Genomic DNA, 23,103 nt, shown 5'->3' on the forward strand with positions numbered 1-23,103 from the left:
CAGTCAGAAGATGTGGAATCACCGAGAAACGCCATGGAGTTTTTGCTGACACATGCAGCAGGTAAGGATACCACATCCGTCTGGGCCAGCAAGGTGTGATTAACATTACTATGGCCCTACTTGGTTTTATTTTGTGGATTACTCAGTGGTGAAGTGGAATTGGGGGAAATGCAAATGAGAGTGGCATACTCCATGGAACTGAGAATGCATCCCCCAGAGAGCGTGTTTCAATGCCTACACGAGAACAATACAGTAGACACTTTGCATTGGTAGTGGCTGCAAACAAGTCCACCATTGGGAATCCCCAATAATTGAACAATTGTGAGAAGAGATTGATATCGATCTCCCATTCGTGATTCAAAGTGAAATGTCTGCTGAGGTTGTCTGCCAAAGTATTGTCCTTGCCTGGCAAGTAGGCGGAATGGAGGTATATATTGTGTGGATAAACCATTTCCATAACAGAATCACTTCAATGCAAAGGTGGTAAGAGCTGGCTCTGCCCTGATGATTTATGTAGTACACAGTTGTCGGACTGTCCGTAAAAATTCATATTGTCCTGTTGAGAATTAGATGTAAGAAATGGTGACACGAATTGCTTACTGCTCTGAGTTCCAATATGTTTATATACAACTTGGACTCCTCTGGAGACCATCAACCGTGTACTAGCTGTTAGCTGGTATGTGCGCCCCATCCCATAAGAAATGCATCTGTTGTAAGGGTTATAGATGGTGGTTCTGGGTGGAAAGGAACCCACTTGCACTTATTTAGGGGATTTGTCCACCATGATAGTGACTGCTTTACTTAGGACAGTATTAGGATGCTTTTGTTGATGCTATGGAGATGCGGTTTGTAGACTGCCTTAGTCTACTGCTCTCAGAGAAGATGGTTGAGCTCCTAGGTGAGGATGAGCTTGTAAGAAGAGTCCCCGGAAAAGGAAGCAGGAGGGAGGGTAGATTGGAGGGATAACGAGAATGGGAGACAATAGCCAATCTTGACAATTTCCAACACTCATCTGTCAGTGGTGTTGGATCTCCAAACCAGTTAGAAGGGTGCTAGATGATTGCTGAATGTCACCACACTGTCCAGGTGCCTTAGAGATGTCTGGGTTAGTGTACCCTTGACCAGACCTTCAAAACATTTGCCTGGATGTTGAAGGCTGGTCTGCACTCTGCCCACGCCTGGTCTGCCATTGTCTTTGCCTGGCCTCATACTCCCTCTGCAGTTGGTTGAATGGGGTAGACTTGTATCTCTGTGTAAAATATTTACCGATTTCTTTTAGTTGCAGAGATATGGATGCCCAGAGTCTTTAAAGTTGAGCGGGATTCTTTGAGGGTGTGCAGCAAAGCGTCTATGGACTCCGTGATCAACTTCAAGTCCTCAAAGGGCAGGTCCTCCACAACTGACTGCACCTCTTGTGGAAAGCTGGACAGATGGAGCTAAGAGGCACATCTCAACCACAGCTATGGCAATCAACTGGGCCACCGTATCAGAGGAGTCCAAGGCCTCTTGTAATGCAGTGCAAGAGATGAGGGCACCCTCATTTATGTTTGCCCTAAACTGCTCCCTTTTATTATCTGGAAAACTTTCAATAAAGTGGGACATCTGCTCAAAAACATGATAGGTGTATTTGGCTAAAGGGCAGTGTAACTGGCAATGCACAACTGCAATGAGGCAGATGAGTAAGCTTTTCTGCCAAAGAGTCTAAGTACTGTCACTGGGAGTGGTCCGGGCAGTACTTTGCTTCCCTGCTCTAGTTCACTGCTTCCACCACCAGGGAATTCGAGGAAGGGTGAGAAAACAGAAAATCAGTCCCTTGTGGCATTACGTGGGATTTTGTCTGATCTTTTACAGACTGCTAGAATGGTAGCGGGATTTGCCTGGGTCCATAATGGCTGGATTCATTGGTACTGAAGGTTTAGCCAATGGAGAGGCATGGAGTATGTATGTTAGTTTGGGCTGGATCTCCAGTAGGTTCACTAGGGAGACCTCAGATACATCTGCCACCCTCTTACACAGCTCTTGAAATGACTTTAAGTTGTCCCCTGACACAGGGGGAGGGAGCACAGTAGTGTTTTCAGGCAACAAAGATGAAATGTGAGTGGGAGAGGGAGAGCTGGCAGATATGTCTTCTTCAGTAACATCTGGGTCATCCTCTTCCTCCACAATAAACCTGTCCAAAGATTCTATCAATGGAGGCTGTGGTGAATAGGAGGGCACAGACTGAGGCAGAGGCTATTGCGCCCTATACAATGCACACAGGTCCCAGTGGGGCCCAAGAGGGCACTGGCACGGGCAACTATTGTAGTGGTTGCCATTGAGGACGTGGCTGCGACTGCTTCAGGGAACAATGTCTTGGTGTGTGGGTACCCACTGAAGATTTCTCATCCCTGACAGTGGCAGTGCCAACCTTGCAGGAATAGAAAGGCTGAACCTGGTCATGATCAGGTACCATTAGTGCTGAATAATGGCATGCCTGGCATCAAGGTGACCTATAGTTCCTTGCTGGTAGTGAAGAGTTGTGGTGCCAACCGTCCAGCGACAGTGGGGCTTGTGGTGCCAACCGTGCAGAGTGTTTGTGCTTTTTCGGTGCCAGGGACAGCTTGAAAGCACTCAGTGCCGAGCTGGAATGTGGCTTTTTTGGTTCCAACGAGGATTCCAAAGGTACTGGTGGTGCCAACTTGGATTTTGCCTTGCCTGGTACCTTAGAGCTGACCCTAGTAAGATTCTTAGCCCCTTGGGATGGGTCAGTGCCTGACAGTCCTGGTGCCAATCTCTCTAGTGCCTTGAGTTCTGCTGGTGCCGAGGGTGTTTTCTCAGGTGGTGCCTGCTAATTTGAGGGAGAGTCACCTCTGGAAGCTGAATGGGCTCACTTTTTGGGCTGGTGGTCCAACGCTGAGTCCCTGGTACTCGACCACAAAGGACCCACCTTGTCCTACACCACCATTAGGCATGGCTGTCTGGATGGTTGTGGAATGCTTGGAATCTGAGGCTGGCCACACAGTATTTTCCAGTAGGAGCAACTCCAGCTGGTGCTCCCTGGCCTTTCTAGCAAGCTTCTTACAGTGCTCACGCTGCCTCATGGAGTGTGCCTGTCCCAGGCACCGGACGCACTGCAAGTGGCGATCTGAAACTATATAAATAGCCTGCAGGACAGGCAGCATTTGAAACCTGGGAAACGAGGCATCCCAGGAAGAAAAACAGCCAAAGGGAAAAAGGCCCAAAACTAACCAAGATTTTTTTTTTAAATAATTAACTCGAATGGTATCACAATCTCACTAACAACTATAACAACAACAACACTATCCAACTCAAATCTAACAAATTTGAAAAGTATCAGGAGGGCAGCTATCAGTTCAACTGAAGCTGGCAGCGGCAGAGAAGGAATTGAAGGGACAGTTAGCTGTGCATGCAGAGTAGTTGTACGGGTGCATGCTGGCTGCTCCATGTGCACAGCCTACTGAGGGCACTGCTACTTAAATTCTCCAACTAGAGACGCAACGGCACCCCAGACACCTAAGGTGGAGCACCCACAGTAACACAGCTCAAAGAACTTGGCTAAATCCTAAAAATCATGGATTGAAGAAAGGTACTGTTTTTTTGGATTATTACAAGAACCTATAACCCACTAACTCCACCCATTTCCCCTTCATTATTGGAAATATGTTAATGGAGCATCTCACCTTGAACAACACATATTTCAAGGAACTTCTTATGCTAAACAATCTGTTCCACTTTGTATTTATCTGTGACATTCTCAACACATTTTAAAGACCCGAAGAAGAGTTGTGTAAACTTGAAAGCTTGTCTCTGTCACCAACAAAAGTTGGTCCAATGAAAGATATCACTTCATAAAAATTATCATGAAAGATCAGCATACATTTTGGGATGTAACTGCACAAGAACCACCAACAATATTAAGGTTACCATATTTGAACTTTCAAAAAAGAGGACACTCCTTAGAGAGAGTGTATCTGTATCAGTATCTTCCAACCTTCAGGAGTGTCCTCTTTTTTGAAAGTTAAATATGGTAACCCTAAACAATATGGTAGATTAAAATACTATATTATTAAGATTCAATATATAAAAATAAAATATACTACATATACTTACCATTTTCTGTAATAACTTGACAAGTATGAGTATGTCTTTCACTCAAATGTGTGGCCATCTTATCTAAGCCAGAAACATCAGTTAGGAAATCACAATTAAGACACACTACAGTAACACCCCTAAAAAGAAAGGGGAAAAAAGTAAAAAAGAGTGAGTAGTACAAAGTTTTCTTCTACTTTTGGCATGTAAAGTTTAGATCTGTACATAGTCTCAATGAAAACACAACATACATTTATATAATGTTTATGTAAACCATAATCTTTCTGTACACTGAAATATTTATTATTTGCATTGAGGTAGCACATAGGAGTCCTAGTCACATACCAGGATCCAACTATGCTAAGCACTGTACAAACATAACAAAAAAAAGAGCCAGCAGTATTAGCCATTACTAGCATTTTTATTACAGCATTCCGAACATTATAGACATCATACATGTGAAAATGGGGAATAAGGTGGAAGAGGCAGTAAGACAATTCCTTTATTTATTTGCAGTTAAATTAGCTCTCCCCTTTAGCAACTTCACTTTCCCTGCATAAACAATTTCACTTCTATGTTGCTTCCAACTTGCGACAACCTATAAGATAGAGAAGTTACTCATTTCACCCAGTCACAATTGTTCTTCAAAATGTGTGTCCCCGTGGGTGTTCCACTGTTGGTGTTGGGCTTGTCCTGGTGCCACAGACAGGAGACTTTCTAGCAGTCATCAGGCGGGCTGTGCATGCGCGAGTGGAAAGCAGCATTCCCACCTTTGAAGTAGCATACACAGCCTGCTTTTCCCTCTGTTTCTTCTTTCACACCCTCATGGGCTGCTATTATTGCCCGAAGAAGTGGGAGGAGGATGGGTCGTGGAGCACCTACAGGGACACATATCTCGAAGAATAATTGTTACTGCACAAAACGAGTAACTTCTCTTTCTTCGAGTGATGTCCCCATGGGTATTCCACTGTTGGTGACTGTGTAGCAGTGCTCATTGAGATGGATGGTGGGCTTCAATTAATTGCTACAGATTATGGAGAAAATCACAGTGGCTACTGCGGTATCTGTTGTGGATTATGGTGGAATAGCGTAATGCTGTGATTGGACAACCATATCGCTGCTCTGCTATTTCCTGGAGTGAGTCCCCCTTGAGGAAAGCAGCTGATGTCACCATCGCCCTGGTGCAATAGGCCCTTGGAGTCATTGATAATGACCTGTTCTGGAGCAAGTACGCATGATATTATCAGAATCTCTGGGATAACCGAAAGGATTGAGTCCTATCAAGATAGAAAGCAACTGCACTTCTAACGTCCAGAGCGTGTAATATGGGTTCTTCTCTGGAGCAATGTGGTTTTGGATGGCATTCCGACACCACTTTGGGCAAGGAGGATGGATGAGGCCACAGAATAATCTTATGCTTGTGAAAGGTTGTGTATGTAGGCAAAGCCAGGAGCACTGCAAGTGCACTAACCTGCCTTGTAGACGTGATTGTAAGGAGGAACAGCGTCTTCATGGTGAGGAAGGTAAGTAAGTTGCCATTGGGTGAAATGTGGTTTTGTGAGTGAGTGGAGGACCAATCCTATGGGTGTACACGGTGGGTGAAGGATTTGTAGGCCCTTCCAGAATCTCTTAGATATGGGATGGGAAAACATGGAGAACCCATCAATGGGGGGATGGAAGGCCATAATGGCTGCCATGCGCACACGGAGTGATGAGAGCAATAAATTTTGTTGTTTCAGATACATAATGTATTCTAGTATTAGGTGGAGCAGTGCCCTAGAGGGTTAGACTCCCCTTGGTGTGCACCCCTGCATAAAGCGACATCATGTGTACAGGTAAGTTTTGAATGTCATTTGCCTCCCGCTATGCAATAGTATGTTTCTCACTCGTTGAAAGCACTGTTGTTCTGCTTCCGAGAACCAGATAAGTACCATGCTGTCAAGTGTAGCATTCGCAGTTGGGGATGAAGTATTCAGGCCTTGTTCTGGGAGAGAAGGTCCGGGGGGTTCGGAAGTGGGCTGGGTGGTCATAGAGATAGTTGATAAAGACATGGGAACCATGTCTGTCGAGGCCACACTGGGGTTATTATTGGGCCCCGTCTTCCTGTTTCTTTCGGAGGACTCTGAGAATGAGGGGGATAGGAGGAAAGTCATATAGTAAATGGGTCCCCCAAGAAAGGAGCACTGCATCTCCCAGGGAGCTGTATCCTATGCCCGCTCTTGAACAGTACTGGGGGCATTTGTTGTTCTGTCTGCTTGCAAAGAGGTCTATCTGCTGTGCACCTCAGAGTTGGAACAGCTCATAGGTGATCTGATCATGTAGCTCTCACTCATGCTCTGTGAAGAAGTTGCGGCTGATGGTGTCTGCCATAATATTCTTGTCTCCAGTAAGTATGCTGCCATAATGGTTATGTTGTGGTGGATACACCATTTCCACAGCTTGACTACCTCTGCGCATAACGACTGGGATCTTGCATCCCCCTGGTGATTGATGTAGAACATAGTATTCATGTTGTTGATGAGGATATGCAACAAAGATCCCTGGATGTGTGGAAGGATGTGCTTGCACAAGTTGTGAACTGCTTGAAGCTTGAGCAGGTTTATGTGGTGTCTGGACTTGTCTTTGAACCACTTCCCTTGCGCAACTTGTTCCTGGAAGTGTGCACCCCAGCCCATCAGTGAGGCATCCGTAGTAATCTGTTTGGACGGCTGCTTCTGATGAAAAGGCACCCCTTTGTATAGGTTCTGTGCCTGGGTCCATCATCACAGAGAGGTAAGTACCCACTGAGGAGGCGAGACGTGCCGGTGGAGGTGTCGGCTGGCTGGCATGTACACTGAAGAAATCCAGTGCTGGAAACATCAAAAGTGCAGCCTGGTGCGCTGGACTACGTATGTGGTGGCTGTCAGGTGTCCCATAATCTTGAGGCAAGTTAGGTTGGGCTGGTGGTAACGATAATGATGCGGCTTTTTATGTTGTCAAAACTGTGATTGGGGAGATAGGCTCCTGAGACTATGGAATCTATGCGAGTGCCTATGAACTCCAGGGATTGCATAGGACATAGTGTGGATTTCTGCTCATTGATAATGAAGCCTAGCGACTAAAGAAAGGCCTTTGTAAACCCGATCATGCCTTTCGTGGCGTGTTGTGAGGGGCCCTTGATAAGGCAGTTGTCCAGATAGGGGAATATTGTAATGCTGTTGCGTCTGAGATATGCTGGGGCCACCGCAAGGGTCTTGGAAAAGACTCTGGGGGAAGAGGAGAGTCTGAATGGGAGGACTTCATACTGAAAGTGATGTGAAGCTACCATGAATCATAGGAAATGTCTGTGTGGGGGACTGTAAATGGTCTCACTCAATCCTGGGCCCCTGACTGCTGCTCAGGCCTATATTTACTAGTCTGGCAGCCCCTTTAAGATGGTGAGGCCTGATGGTGGGGCAGACCTCAATGCCCGCACCAGCCTAAATATCAACACAACTCCGACCCTGGTTCAGGGCGGGGAAGGCAAGCAACCAGTTCCCATAGTCAGGTTTAGCCCAAGCCCTGGTTCAGGGCAGGGCAGGCAAACACACAGTTCTCAAGTCAGTGGTGGCCCAGGCCCAGTTTCAGACCAGGGCAGGCAAACAAATGGTTTTCCCAGCACAAGTGGGGAAAGGGAGACTGCCACCCAGTATGTGGAAGTGGCAGGGAGGATGTGGATCCTCCCTTCTTCACTGTGTCCCAGCCCAGGGCCCTGGAAGCCACTGGGGACAGCAAGGAATTTGCACTGGCCTTGGCAGCCACTGGGGACAGCAAGGAATTCGCTCCAAAACATGCTGACACACATAAAAAGGCTATCAGGTCAACCTGACCATCCTCTGCTTCCCCTGAGCCACTTACGGACTCCCCATAGTCTGTACCTGGCTCCCAGGCAGCTGCAGGTTCATACAGTCTGCATAGTCCACTTTTGGGGGTAGGGAGAAAAGGGTCTCCTCTTCAATGCTTGGGCCTGGTGCCCGGGCCTGTTGTCGGCCTCAGAAGGATCCTCAGGGTCCTCCCGGAGTGAGAGTTTAGGGTAGGCCTCTGCTCCCTCTGGCGGCTGGGCCCTTACTGAGCTCCTGGGCTCAGCTTTTATATTTGCTGCCCCACCCCTAGGCCTCTGTGGACTTAAAGGAGCAGGCTCCGTCTCAGCCCACCCGGGCTCAGAAAGGGATTCTTCCTTTTCGGGGTCAGTGAACGGCCAATCCTGCTCACTACAGGGATGTATTGTGACGTGAAAATATGAATCCTGAAGGTTGAGAACTGTGAAACAGTCCCCTCTGTCCAGGGCCAGAATTAGAGTGGCGAAAGTGATTACACTGGTCTACAATTTTTTAGAAGTCATCTGCTTCAGAGATAAAATGTGCTATTTATTATATATTTTGATGTGCTAAATTCAAATATGCTAATTAAAACAACTGATTGGCTACTGTTTCCAAGATATTTAAGTTTTTAAATTTTACGTCTATGTATATTGTGTAGATAGTAGAGTTTTAATCATGAATTGTAAACCTAGGTCTTTTCATGTGTTTATGGTTGCTTTACATGATAATATTTTACCTGTCCTGTTTACGTAACACTTTAAAAATCAGCAAAAGGGTTACATAAATAAAATTTATTATGAAACAAAAGGCAAGAAACTATTATGTACATATTTTAGTCCTATTCAGTGTCTAGTCGGCGCTTCCTGGCTTGTCTCTTGTATTCATTAAATGGAGCATCTCTTGTCACTGTCCAGCAATAGTCTGCAAGCATTGATGGGCTCCATTTGCCCTGATAGCATTTCTCCATTGTTGCAATGTCCTGGTGAAATCGCTTGCCGCGCTCGTCACTCACGGCTCCGCAGTTCAGTGGAAAAAAATCTAGATGAGAGTCCAAAAAATGTATCTTTAGTGACATGTCGCAACCAAGGCTTTTGTATGCCTTGAGGAGGTTTTCCACCAACAACCTGTAGTTGTCTGCCTTGTTGTTTCCGAGAAAATTTATTGTCACTAACTGGAAGGCTTTCCATGCCGTCTTTTCCTTGCCACGCAGTGCATGGTCAAATTCTTCATCTCAAAGAAGTTCACGAATCTGAGGACCAACAAAGACACCTTCCTTTATCATAGCTTCACTTAACCTTGGAAATTTTCCACGGAGGTACTTGAAAGCTGCTTGTGTTTTGTCCATGGCCTTGACAAAGTTCTTCATCAGACCCAGCTTGATGTGTAAGGGTGGTAACAAAATCTTCCTTGATTCAACAAGTGGTGGATGCTGAACACTTTTCCTCCCAGGCTCCAATGACTGTCGGAGTGGCCAATCTATCTTCATATAGTGGGACTCTCTTGCACAACTATCCCATTCGCAGAGAAAACAGCAGTACTTTGTGTATCCAGTCTGCAGACCAAGCAAGAGAGCAACAACCTTCAAATCGCCACAAAGCTGCCACTGATGTTGGTCACCGTTTATGCACCTCAAAAGTTGTTTCATGTTGTCATAGGTTTCCTTCATATGGACTGCATTTTTTATATGACTCCTTTTTTATTTTTAGATCATGCAAGATCTCGTGGTTAAGCCAAGGCGGGCTTTTGCCATATTTTCTATCTTTCCGACACATCGGAACAGCTTGCTTTTGGGCCCTTAATATCCCTTTGAAAAACTACCAACTCTTCTCATAGTAGGCTATGGTGTCTGTCATAACAGTGCCATTCAGGGTGCCAGGGAGGATATTAATAATTAGGTAAGCCGTATGCCCCGTAAGATGCATATTCTCTATCTGGGGAGGAGTGTTGAGAGAAGAACCTACTCCTTGTATCCCCTTCGTAGGCAGTGATTTGAGACAAGGTGGGTGAACATGGTGAGCCCCTTATCGGTAATGGGGAATAAGAGCGGTGCCGTATCAAAAGCCGAGTGGGGAGCCCAATTCTGGCCCTCCTGTCCAGTATCAGTGGTGCGTGTGTTTTGCGCATTGGGGAACAGCTGTGGGGTGATGCCCTGTGAGCCACTGCTGAACCCCTCAGTGCATGAGGGGGTGGCATGGGAGCAGTCGCAACCCTGGGGGATGTAGGGTCAGAGTGAGGTACTAAAGGCAGCTGGGACTAGCCCTGTCACCTCTTGGCGCCTGTGGTAAAGACTGCCCAGAGGGTTCACGCTGTGCTGGGGATACTGAATGTACTCGAGGCACCCCAGGTGTCCTTGATGCCATTGGTGATTCTGTTACATCAGGGCCCTTGGTAGGTATCCTTTTTGATGTCTGGGTAGCTGGTTTGACCATTGTTTAGAGCGCGCCCTTGAGCCTGTCATTTAGGAGGCTCGAGATTTTCCCATGCCCAAGGTGCCCGGTTCATTCCCACTATTGATTCTTGAGGGGAGAAAGCGGGCTTGTGAGGGTCTGATTTCTAATCCCTAAAGGGATTGTGTGCTTGAGCCCTTATTGCCCCTTTATAGCTATGGGGGTCAAGGGCTTTGTCAAGACAGCGTGCGGGTAGTGAGCTCTCTTTCCTTGTGAGCTCTCGCTGTCGGGCTGTGGCAGTGGACACATTTTTGCGGTACATGTGTGTCCCCCACATGTATGCATTCGCTGTGGGCATCAGAGGCTGGCATAGGCTCCCAGCACCTCAATTGCTTCTCTTTGATATGCAGAGGAGGAGAGGGTTGAGTTCCATCCATGGCTGAGGGCGGCGAAGAAGGAACTGAGGGAAAAGCGGGCCGCACGTGCTACTTCAAAGGCAGGAACGCAGCTCTCTGCTCGCGCATGCGCAGCCCGCCTGATCACTGCTTGAAAGTCTCCGATCTGTGGCACCAGGATGAGCCCAACACCAGCGGTGGAGCACTCATGGTGACATCACTCGAAGAAGAAGAAGAAGAAGAAGAGTTCTGAAATCTGAACCTCAAATACAGGTTTATATCCGATATCAAATCAATTCAGTTGCTTCATTGACAGTGCATATTAAATAAAAGAATGAAACAAAGAATAATTTACAACTGAAAATATGAATTACCTCAGTTCTTCTGAATGTGTCTTATAGATCCAAAATCTTTTACTTGGACGAGCACTATGGAAACTATAAAGAAGAAAATACAATTTAAACTATTTTTCTACATAGAAGGCAAGTATTTTTGAGTGTAGCGTTCCGCATAATTACATTATAAATGGTAAAGGATTTTTATTTTCTGTCCATGTACTGATATAAAGTAGTAAATATGGTACACTAAGAATTTACAGGTTCATGAATCTCATTTCCTGCTCAAAATAAAGATACTGGTATAGTATTTCAGTAAGCCATCACTACTTGTTATACATTTTCAGCATTAGACCACTAGTTAAAGCAGGGGTGGGCAATAATTTTTGCTCAGGGGCCATTTACAAATTTTTCTGAAGTGGCCCTGGGCCACCCCGGAAGGGGCGGGACCCAAACCAGAAGGGGCAGGGCCAGGATGCTTCTGGGCTACCCCACCCACAGACCATGATTAGTCTGGAGGTGAGGGAGCCTTTGCTCCCCCTTTCCCACTAGGCACCCATGCCCCTGGCAGGGTGGGAAGAAGCTTTGCATGCTCTCTAACCCCCAGGCCAATCAGGGCCTGGGGATAGGGGGGCGCACAAAGCATCCTCCCACCCTGCCAGGAGCACATGGAACTTGGAAGTGCCGCGAACTCCTCGCAGGGCTGGGGCAGGGCTAAGGAAGCTTCACGCAGCTCCCCTGCCCCCAGGCCCTAATTGGCCTGGGGGTGGGGGGAGTGCGCGAAGCTTTCTCCTGCCCTGCGAGGAGGCTTTGCGCCCTCCTCCGGCCCCAGTCCAATTAGGGTCTGGGGGAGAGGGAGCTGTGCGAAGTTTCCTTTGCCCTGCCCCTGCCCTGCTCAAGTGTACAGCACTTCGAAGTGCCTCGAGCTCCTCGCAAGGTGGTGGTGGAGGTGGAGTGGAGGAAACTTCACACACTCCTCCCGCCTCCAGGCCAAACAGGCCTTGGGGGTGGGAGAGTGCATGACATCTCCTCCCACCCTGCGAGGAGCGCCTGGCACTTCAAAGTGCTGCATGGTTCTGCCAGGGCGGGAGGAAGTTTCATGAGGCCTTAATTGGCCTGGGGGTGGGGAGCAGCTGGGCCTTCACAGGCCAGATCCGGCTTTTGACCACCTCTGAGTTAAAGGATATGTCTTTATTCTTTTCCTACTTAGTAAACACTTCCTTCTGAAGAATTTGATTTTTGGACAAAAACATTTCATTCATGATTAGCTAGAAAGTACTACGAAGTAGGGATGTTAGAGGAGAATCCGTTGATAGAGATTCTCTAAGCTGTAGTCGGAAAGAGAGGAGGGGAGAGGGCAAAACATTGGCCAGAGCTGACAAACAACCGCATAGAAAGGAATCCAATGCATCAGGGAAGGGCAGACAAATAACCAGTGGCAAATTTTTAAAGTGCTTGTACACAAATGCTAGGAGTCTGACTAATAAGATGGGTGAACTAGAGTACCTCGTATTAAATGAGGAGATAGACATACTAGGCATCACTGAAATCTGGTGGAATGAGGAAAATCTGTGGGACACAATCATACCGGGATATAAAATATATAGAAAGGACAGAGCAGGCCGGGTGGGTGGCGGAGTGGCAATGTATGTGAAAGATAATGTAGAATCAAATGAAATAAAAATATTAAGTGAATCAACATGTTCCATAGAATCGCTATGGATAGAAATTCCATGCTCCAATAACAAGAAATTAGCAGTAGGGATATATTACCGACCACCTGACCAGGACAGCAATACTGACATAGAAATGCTGAGGGAGATTAGAGAGGCTACCAAAATAGAGAACTCTATAATAATGGGGGATTTTAATTACCCCCATATTGACTGGATACATGTCACCTCAGGAAGAGAAGCGGAGATAAAATTTCTCAAAGGCTTAAATGACTGCTTCTTGGAGCAGCTAGTGCAGGAACCCACAAGGGGAGAGGCAATTCTCGATTTAGTCCTGAGTGGAGTGCAGGATCAGATCCAGGATATAACCGTTACAGGACCGCTTGGGAATAGTGACCATAATATAATAACATTTAACATTCCTGTGGTGGGAAGAACACCTCAGCAGTCCAGCACCCTGGCATTTAATTTCAAAAAGGGAAATTACACAAAAATGAGGAGGTTAGTTAAACAGAAATTAAAAGGCACAGTGACTAGAGCCAAATCCCTGAAAGCTGCATGGAAACTTTTTAAAGACACCATAATAGAGGCCCAACTTAAATGTATACCCCAAATTAAAAAACATAGCAAGAGATCTAAAAAAGAGTCACCGTGGCTTAACCACCATGTAAAAGAAGCAAAGAGGGACAAAAAGGTATCTTTTAAGAAGTGGAAGTCCAATCCTAGTGAGATAAATAGAAAGGAACATAAACACTGTCAAATCAAGTGTAAACATGTAATAAGAAAAGCAAAAAAAGATTTTGAGGAACAGCTAGCCAAAAACTCAAAAAGAAATAACAAAATGTTTTTTAAGTACATTAGAAGCAGGAAACCTGCTAAAAAGCCTGTGGGTCCCCTAGATGATCGAGCTATAAAAGGAGCAATCAAGGACGATAAAGCCATTGCGGAGAAACTAAATGATTTCTTTGCTTCAGTCTTCACGGCTGAGGACGTTGGGGAGATTCCTGAATCTGCACCGTCCTTTGTGGGTGATGAATCTGAGGAACTGTCCCGGATTGAAGTGTCATTAGAGGAGGTTTTGGAACAAATAGAAAAACTTAATGTTAACAAATCTCCGGGACCGGATGGCATTCATCCAAGGGCTCTAAAAGAACTTAAATGGGAAATTGCTGAGCTATTATCTGTGGTTTGTAACCTACCCTTTAAATCGGCTTCCGTACCTAATGACTGGAAGGTAGCCAACGTGACACCTATATCTAAAAAGGGCTCTAGAGGCGATCCTGGCAATTACAGACCGGTAAGTCTAACTTCAGTACCGGGCAAATTAGTCGAAACAATAGTAAAGAATAAAATTGTGAAGCATGTAGAAGAACATAATTTGTTGGACAAAAGTCAACATGGTTTCTGTAAAGGGAAATCCTGTCTTACTAATCTATTAGAGTTCTTTGAAGGGGTTAACAAACATGCGGACAAGGGGGATCCAGTAGATATAGTATACTTGGATTTTCAGAAAGCCTTTGACAAGGTCCCTCACCAAAGGCTCTTGTATAAATTACATGGCCATGGGATAAGAGGGATGGTCCTTTCTTGGATTGAGAACTGGCTAAAAGACAGGAAACAAAGGGTAGGAATAAATGGTAAATTTTCAGATTGGAGAGGGGTAACTAGTGGTGTACCCCAAGGGTCAGTCCTGGGACCAATCCTTTTCAACTTATTCATAAATGATCTGGAGAAAGGGGTAAGCAGTGAGGTAGTAAAGATTGCAGATGATACCAAACTGTTTAGGATAGTCAAGACAGAAGCAGACTGTGAGGGACTCCAAGAAGATCTCACCAAACTGAGTGATTGGGCAACAAAATGGCAAATGAAATTTAATGTGGATAAGTGTAAAGTAATGCACATCGGGAAAAATAACCCCAACTATACGTACAGTATGATGGGGGCTAATTTGGCTACGACAAATCAGGAAAGAGATCTTGGAGTTATCGTGGACAGTTCTCTGAAAACTTCCACACAGTGTGCAGCGGCGGTCAAAAAGGCCAATAGGATGCTAGGAATTATTAGGAAAGGGATAGAAAATAAGACCCAGAACATCTTACTGCCCCTGTATAAAACTATGGTACGCCCACATCTTGAATACTGTGTACAGATGTGGTCTCCTCACCTAAAAAAAGATATTTTGGCCTTGGAAAGGGTTCAGAAAAGGGCAACTAAAATGATTAGGGGTTTGGAACGGGTCCCATATGAGGAGAGGCTAAAGAGACTGGGACTTTTCAGTTTAGAAAAGAGGAGACTGAGGGGGGATATGATAGAGGTCTATAAAATCATGAGTGGTGTGGAGAGGGCTGATAAAGAAAAGTTATTTATTAGTTCCCATAATAGAAGAACTAGAGGACACCAAATGAAATTAATGGGTAGCAGGTTTAAAACTAATAAAAGGAAGTTTTTCTTCACACAGCGTGTTGTCAACCTGTGGAACTCCTTGCCAGTGGAGGCGGTGAAGGCTAGGACTATAATAGAGTTTAAAGAGAAGCTGGATAAATTCATGGAGGTTAGGTCCATAAAAGGCTATTAGCCAGGGGATAAAATGGTGTCCTTGGCCTCTGTTTGTCAGAGGCTGGAGAGGGATGGCAGGAGACAAATCGCTTGATCATTGTCTTCGGTCAACCCTCTCTGGGGTACCTGGTGCTGGCCACTGTCGGTAGACAGGATACTGGGCTAGATGGACCTTTGGTCTGACCCAGTACGGCCGTTCTTATGTTAACTATCATTTATTTGTGTAAATGTGTAACCGCTGGAAATTCTAGCAGTTACATGTTTACATGCAGGAGGAGCAGGCAGGAGCCAGTGCTCGGGGAGAGCTAGCTTTTAAGACGGCTCCCTGTGAGCACCATATCCCACCTGCCCCCAACCTCCAGTGCCTCTGATAAAAAGGCAGCAACACAGGGGGCAGGCAGCTCTGCAGGAGCCAACATGCATGGGGAGCCAGCTTTTAAGCCAGCTCTCCGTGCATGCCAACTTCCGTGGAGCTGCCTGCACCCCTCCACCCCAACTCCCACAGAGGCAGCAGTGCAAGGGATACAGGTGAGAGCACTTCCCCGGGAGCTTCTGCCCCTGTGGGAGTCAGCAATTGGGGGGACAGGTGGCTCTGTGGAGCCGGCTCCCCATGCATGTTGGCTCCTGCCTCCCCCCTTTCCCCACTGCTGCCTCTGTGGGAGGCAGCGAGTGGCTCTGCAGGAGCTGGCATGTGTGGGGAACCGGTTTAAGTGCCAGCTCCTTGCAGGCACCGGCTCCCTTCCCCCTCGTTGCCTCTGATACAGAGGCAGCAAGGGGAGGTATTGCGTGTAGTCAATATGATTAACCAATAAGTGCAGGCTTATCAGTTAATCGTTTGATCAACTACACACTCGCATCCTACTACAAAGTTTAATTTTTCAGGATACAATCACTTACTCTGATAATATGGTAATACCATAACATTGTCTTTTAACAAGGAATCCGAAGTTTTGAGTTTGCACATGAACAAGTAATAAATCATTTAAGAAAACTGACAATACAGCCTAAGAATGCATTCTCAACTTCCAAAGTTTTGCAGATTATTTTAATGTTTTACAATAATTACAATAAGCTAAATACGTGTTCTCAATATCACTATTCCAGTATGCTCTCGCTCCACATAGTTAGGAAAAAGGCCTCATTGATGGACTATACTCAATAGGCTTAAACAACATCTTAATAAATGTGCATATATTAAATGAAATCGCTCTTAATATACAAGACAAAATAAAACTACAATATAGCTATATAGCTGCTGATTGTTATCATAGAAGGTTCTCCTATTAACTAACTAGAAATCAATGGCTACGTCTAGACTGGCATGATTTTCCGCAAATGCTTTTAACGGAAAACTTTTCCGTTAAAAGCATTTGCGGAAAAGAACATCTAGATTGGCACAGACGCTTTTCCGCAAAAGCACTTTTTGCGGAAAAGAGTCCGTGCCAATCTAGATGCGCTTTTGTGCAAAAAAGCCCCGATCGCCATTTTAGCCATCGGGGCTTTTTGTGCAAAACAGTATTGTGCTGTCTACACTGGCCCTGTTGCGCAAATGATTTGCGCAAGAGGGCTTTTGCCTGAATGGGAGCAGCATAGTATTTCCGCAAGAAGCACTGATTTCTTACAGTAGGAAGTCAAGTGTTCTTGCGGAAATTCAAGCGGCCAGTGTAGACAGCTGGCAAGTTTTTCCGCAAAAGCAGCTGATTTTGCAGAAAAACTTGCCAGTCTAGACACAGCCAATGAGTTTATAACATGACATATCACTTCATCCAAAAACTCAAATGGACACTGACAGCACTACTTGTTTATGTGTGTATGCAAACACATGCATGTCCACATACACACTATACTAAACCATTATGATTGCCAAGTCACGCACTCAGTTACAAAATGCTAGAATTAAGGCTGCTTAGGCATGCTTAACTCATTCCCATTGTGCATATGCAGTGCAGTCTTTAACTATATGATCACGTATTTTTTTCTACAGGACCCATGCCTCATTGAGTGCACAGAATCAACAGTGCTCATTTAAACAGCAGCTATTAAATATTTTTATTAACCCTCGTGTGTGAGGTCCCCATACCATATTACTGCACCACTATTCAAACACTGCACTAAATACAGAATTATTAGTTTTATCATGGGCTTTTCTATTATGATTATCACTGTGTTATCTGAATACTTCACAAACATCAAAGAATTATCTTCATATCATCCCTATGAGATAAGACAGTAATATTTTACTAATGCAAAACTGAGGCACATTTTTTATTTTTAAACTTATATTTTATAATAATTACTTTAATGATAAAAATTTTAGAAGTTCTCACCTCATCATATGATTCACATAGGCTTTGCTACAGCTAGTATTGTATCTGCATAAGCTGCAACTGACATATGCTGGAAAGTGACTTGCAAAATCTTTTATTTCTGAGTAACATTCAATGCATTTATGAATTCCCAAACAATACCTAATGGTAATACAAATGAATGAAATACTGTTAGTGTTAATACATTAATAGGACATCCTTAATATACTTTAAACTGTCTTATTTTAAAGCCACAACAGCACTGGTATGAGGAGGGGGAAAAAAGAGCCTTTTTAACAAATGTGTTGATTAACATGATTTTAAACATCACTTAGTACTAAGTGTAGACAGTTTAACACATTTTAAAAATGTTAGCTGGCCATGGTAGAGCCAATATACTAAGCACAGTTTAAATTCATATTAGCTCATACTTTAAAAAAAGCTCCCAAGAACACATTTTTCCCTTTCAGTACACAGTGTCATTTTGATCTTAAAACTTATTCAAAGATTATCTGCTAAAGAATTTAAAAAGTTACTTGCACAATTTTTGCTGCTCAAAGAAAAGGACTGGGATTTCTTCCCAGATGCGTTCACAAACCATCCACCACCTCCAAAATTCCCCACAAACTTTTCAGAAAAATTAAATGAAAAAAGCCAAGTCTGGTCCTCTCTAAATTTGTTGGAGGCCCAGTTGGATGTCCTGATATTTATTCTGAGGTTTAGTATCTCAATTGAAGAAGTGGGATTTATAATCTTTAACAAAGGCATTCTGTATCCAAATTGCTATTCACAGAAGTTAAATAGCTATTTAAAAAAACTAAAGATGTTCTTTCTTTTCAATAGCTTAGCTTTCAATCTCGTGACTCTTCTGGAACAATTTCATTATATCTCCAGTCACATAGTGCCTTCTAGGACAGACAAGACCTGAATTTCTAATTTTAAAAATAAACAAGAAAAACAAAGAAAAAACAAAACCTTAAAAACCCTACAAACAAAATTACTTCTTTGTAACGTCATAAAAAAAGCTAAAAGGAACTCAAACACAGAACTGTATTTTCCTTTGCAGGTTATCATTAATAGACTCTGGCTCTAGACCTAATAGTAGCAAAATGTGATTTTGTACAGTGACCCAGTGAAAAATCTAAATTTTGTAGAAAATTAGTAGTTTCCACATCATCTGTTCTACCCATTGCCAGGAAGACTGTTGCTAACAAAACAACAAATCATATGGGGAAGAATAAAGATAATAATATCAAAATAGGGGTATTTAAATTTCAGGATAATACTGATAGAAATGTAGCCGTGTTAGTCTGGGGTAGTTGAAGCAAAATGCAGGACAATGTAGCACTTTAAAGACTAACAAGATGGTTTATTAGATGATGAGCTTTCGTGGGCCAGACCCACTTCCTCAGATCAAATAGTGGAAGAAAGTAGTCACAACCATATATACCAAAGGATACAATTAAAAAAAATGAACAAATATGAAAAGGACAAATCACATTGCAGAACAGAAGGGGGATGCGGGGGGGTGGGAAGGGGGAGGAAGGAAGGTAAGTGTCTGTGAATTGCTGATATTAAAGGTAGGGAGAGTGGGATGTTTGTGAGTTAATGGTATTACAGGTGATAATTGGGGAAACTGTCTTGGTAATGGGTGAGAAAGTTCAAAGACTTGTTAAGTCCTTGTTGGCAAGTGTCGAATTTTAACATGAATGACAGTTCAGAGGATTCCCTTTCAAGTGCAGATGTAAAAGGTCTTTGTAGCAGAATGCAGGTGGCTAAGTCATTTAGAGAGTGTCCTTTCTGGTTAAAGTGGCAAGAAACTGTTTTCTCTTTGTGATCTTGTCTGATATCTGTTTTGTGGATAATACTGGGTTTCTTATGAACCTGCCCTTCCTGCAAAACTCAATCATGTCACAAATTGCTTGTGTCTTCCAATAAGTTTTATCTTCGTGAAATGATCTTCAACTACATTTTATGATTTTCAAAATATACTTTAGAAATGAAAGATTTTACCTTAGATTATGCAATGCTGTATTGGCAACTTTTCTCTTTTTTTTGCTGCTGCTACTGTTCATAAATGTGTTTTGCTTCTTCTGTATAGTTGATGATTTTAGTTTTGATTTATTTGCATTAGATTTGTTCTGATTTCTAGTGTTTGTATTTGTAGTTTGGGGAGATAACTGAAATGTGGAGCTGCTTGTGCTAAAAGATGTGTCAGATGTTCCAGATTGGAGAGGTCCAACAGAAGCTCGAATAGTAACCTAGAAACATGAAATAATATAGGCACTTTATTTATAAGACGCTAAAATTAATTACACCTTTTCAAGAGGATATGTTGAAAAATATAAGTTACAAATGACACAGAACAGATGCTGTACCTCATATCACCTGATTATCATAAAAATGGGGGGCATCTAATAGGTGCCCCTACCAAATTCACAGCTAAGCAAAATGTGTTACAGACCATGGAATCTGGTGTCCTCTTGTGAAATTTGGCCTTTTAGGTGCTTTTACCTATTGCATATGGATTTCATGGGCAAGAACAGTGTTTCTCAAATTTGGAGTGCTGACCCAAAAGGGAGTAGCAGGGGGATCACCCTATTAACACCCACACTACTGAGCTGTCTTCAGAGATGGACAACTGGAGAGCAGTGATTGTAATGATGTCTGTATGCCCAGCTCTGAAGGCAGCACTCCAACAGCAGTAGCAGTGCATGAGTAAGGGTGGCCCTTACTTCCATACTGCCATGTTGCCCTTACTTCCATACTGCTCCTAGAAGTACCAGACACCTAGAGAGTGGCAAATACTGACTGAGGGTCCAGCCCTGCAGGCAGCGATGAATAAGTAAAGAAGGCCATACCATACCATGCCATCCTTACTTCTGTGCTGTTGCTGGTGGTAGCTCTGCCTTCAGCTGTCCAGAGTCAGAGCCGCCATTAACAGCAGTGCAGAAGTAAAGGCAGAAGTGCCGGAACCTCCTCTACAATAACCTTGCGATCCTCACACAGCTCCTTTTTGGGTCAGGACCCCTACAATTACAAAACTATGAACCGTGACTTTGGTAAAGCTCTACCAATAGGTAAGCAAGCAGAATATCCATTGCTGAGTCTTAAACCAATGAAATCTTTGAAAGTTTATTTTAAAAAAGTACTTTATAATTTGTGAAGCAGCTACCACAATTATGAGCTCTCTTACAGGGAATGAAATGATAGTGTGGTCATACCGGTCAATTTCCAAGCGCATCTATTTCACAGACCTGTCAAGTCCATAGGTTTTCCTCATAAGACTATGCATCTCAAACCTTCTTAGATGTTGTTACGGGGAAGTTGTTACAGGTCCAAAAGCAGCCCTGGGAAAAGGCTGGGGCTGAGACCCAATCAGAAAAGGGCTAGACAGAGCCAGAGTTTGGCTAGGCCCTGTAGAGGAGGAGCTCAGTATTGCTTCCAGCTATGGTACAGAAAGGACCTGGCTGCCTGGGAAACTGGAGTGGGTAACTGAGACAGAGCAGTGCTGGAAAGGCTGAGGCCTTGTTTTCAAGGCCTGAGAGGTACTAGGGCTAAAGGGAGGCAGCCAGAGCAAGAGAAGGCAGCAGGTTCACACTCTCCTTGTCAATGATGAATGGCATTTCGAACTGCAGTTTATCCCAGAGGCAGGGGCTAGATGATGACTGGTACTGGGTCACTGAGGCAAAGCTGGTGTAGGGGTTGGGATTTCCTGGAAGGGGAGGACTCCAGAGTGTGGGGGCACTGCCTTGTGGCAGTACTGCAAGGAAACAGGCACCATGGACCAGGAGGGACAGTGCCTGATGGGCGGTGGAGACATTTACAGGAGGTAGGTAGCAGACAGGAAAAGGCCAGCAGAGTACGGTGAGGCCAAAGAGGAGATAATTCCCAAACTGGACAGCAGGAGGTGCTGTAGTGGTGAATCACAACATGCTTCAGACATCTTTAGGAAAAGAAACCCTGAGGCTATGTCTAGACTGCAGAGTTATATCGGAAAAGATACGCAAATTGCAAACTGCAATTTGCATATCTTTTCCGCTTTTTTTCAGAAGAGGCTTTTCCAAAATTTAGCCCATCTACACGGGGCCAAATTTCGGGTAAAACCTCCTCTTTTGGAACATCCCTTATTCCTCATACAATGAGGAATACAGGGATGCTGAGAGAAGGCATCCGGTTTTTCGGAAACTGTCCCGAAAAAGCAGACACGTTCCTTGGAGGAGGCAGTGTAGACATAGCCCTAGTTTACAGAGCAATCCTGTGCTGGATTGGCTTCTTGTCACTCATTCTACTTTTTCTTCAGGAAGGGCAATCAGGTGAAATATTCCACATGCTGCTGAACAATAAGATTCTCTCCGCAAATATAGCAAGAGGTCTCTTCATCTCCCTTCAAACATGGGTCTGGAGAACTCTTACAGCAAGTTTTGCTCCCTTTCTGGCTGCTGCTCTTCCCCAATACTGCCTCATAAATTGAGAAAGTGTCAAATATTTCCAACCACTGATAACACCCTCTCTATAGCCAATAGACTGAAGCCCACACTTTCTTCCAAGAAAGTAAGAGGGGAAGAGAAGGGCAAAACAGGACCCTCAGCTCAGGAAAGCAGCAGGACTAAAAAGTGGTAGTGGATCTATTATTAGTTGTGTGTGTTGAAGTGCATAGACATGTGTGAGGGAAATACAATCCTTTATAAATTATGGAGCTGGGGGACAGAATTAAATAATCTGCTTTGAGGGATAGTGTAAAATTGATCCCTTTGAGCAGGGAAGAGTCTGTCCTTTCCCGAATGTGAAGTATCTCCCACCACTTCCTTTCTAAATAGGCTCTCCATTTCTCCACCCAGGTAACTTTTTCGTCTTTTCTCTTATATTAAGTTAACTTACTTTAGTTCCAGGAGGCAATCCCTCTAGTTGCTTGGGTTTCCTGAATGTCCGATGGTGTTGTGTCTTGTGATCCATTTTTTCTTTGCATGTCAAAAATTGCAATCTGCACTTAGTACAACGGTATATTCCCTTTTTCTTTTAAAAATAGAAGAAAATGTCCAGTAAGCAGGAATCTTCTGATGAACTTAAGCTGCCATCCTATCACATCTCAAATAATAATGGACCTGGGTCTTATTTTAATAATACTGTATACCAAACCAGAAAGTGAACAATTGTACACTGCTTTATAATACATAAGCACTATGTACCAGTAACATCCAGGTTACCAATTCAATTATATTACAAATAAAAGATAACTACTTGATAATTCTGCATCTGGTTCCACAAGAATCAGCGGGTGTTTTGTCAATGATTTCAAAAGGAGTAAGGCTGGTCAGCATAACATATCTAAGGGTACGTCTAGACTACAGGCTTTTGTTGACAAAGCTTCTGTCGACAGATACTGTCGACAAAGCACGTCTAGACTACATTCAGTTCTTTCGACAAAGCAAGCTGCTTTGTCGACATGGCAGTGTAGACGCAAAGGACAGTTTAGATGCAATAACGCCTTCTGTCGACAAAAGGCATTATTCCTCATAAAAT

General features: G+C 44.1%; 1 protein-coding gene across 10 annotated transcripts in view; it reads right to left on the reverse strand.

Moving 5' to 3' along the window:
• ZNF280D (zinc finger protein 280D) overlaps positions 1 to 23,103 on the reverse strand; it is a 167,894-nt gene that overhangs the window by 68,664 nt on the left and 76,127 nt on the right. For all 10 annotated transcript variants that reach the window (XR_012895788.1, XM_075897304.1, XM_006112482.3 and 7 more), the window contains 5 exons: positions 22,462 to 22,596; positions 19,594 to 19,841; positions 17,602 to 17,742; positions 11,085 to 11,147; positions 4,111 to 4,229 (listed from right to left, as the gene is read on the reverse strand). Coding sequence is in view for 9 of the 10 variants with exons in the window: in XM_075897304.1 (XP_075753419.1) it covers positions 4,111 to 4,229; positions 11,085 to 11,147; positions 17,602 to 17,742; positions 19,594 to 19,841; positions 22,462 to 22,596 (706 nt within the window). In the remaining variant the exon portion in view is untranslated. The remainder of the gene's footprint in view (positions 1 to 4,110; positions 4,230 to 11,084; positions 11,148 to 17,601; positions 17,743 to 19,593; positions 19,842 to 22,461; positions 22,597 to 23,103) is intronic.

This window comes from Pelodiscus sinensis, chromosome 14, assembly GCF_049634645.1.
Source record: "Pelodiscus sinensis isolate JC-2024 chromosome 14, ASM4963464v1, whole genome shotgun sequence".
NCBI lineage: Eukaryota > Metazoa > Chordata > Testudines > Trionychidae > Pelodiscus > Pelodiscus sinensis.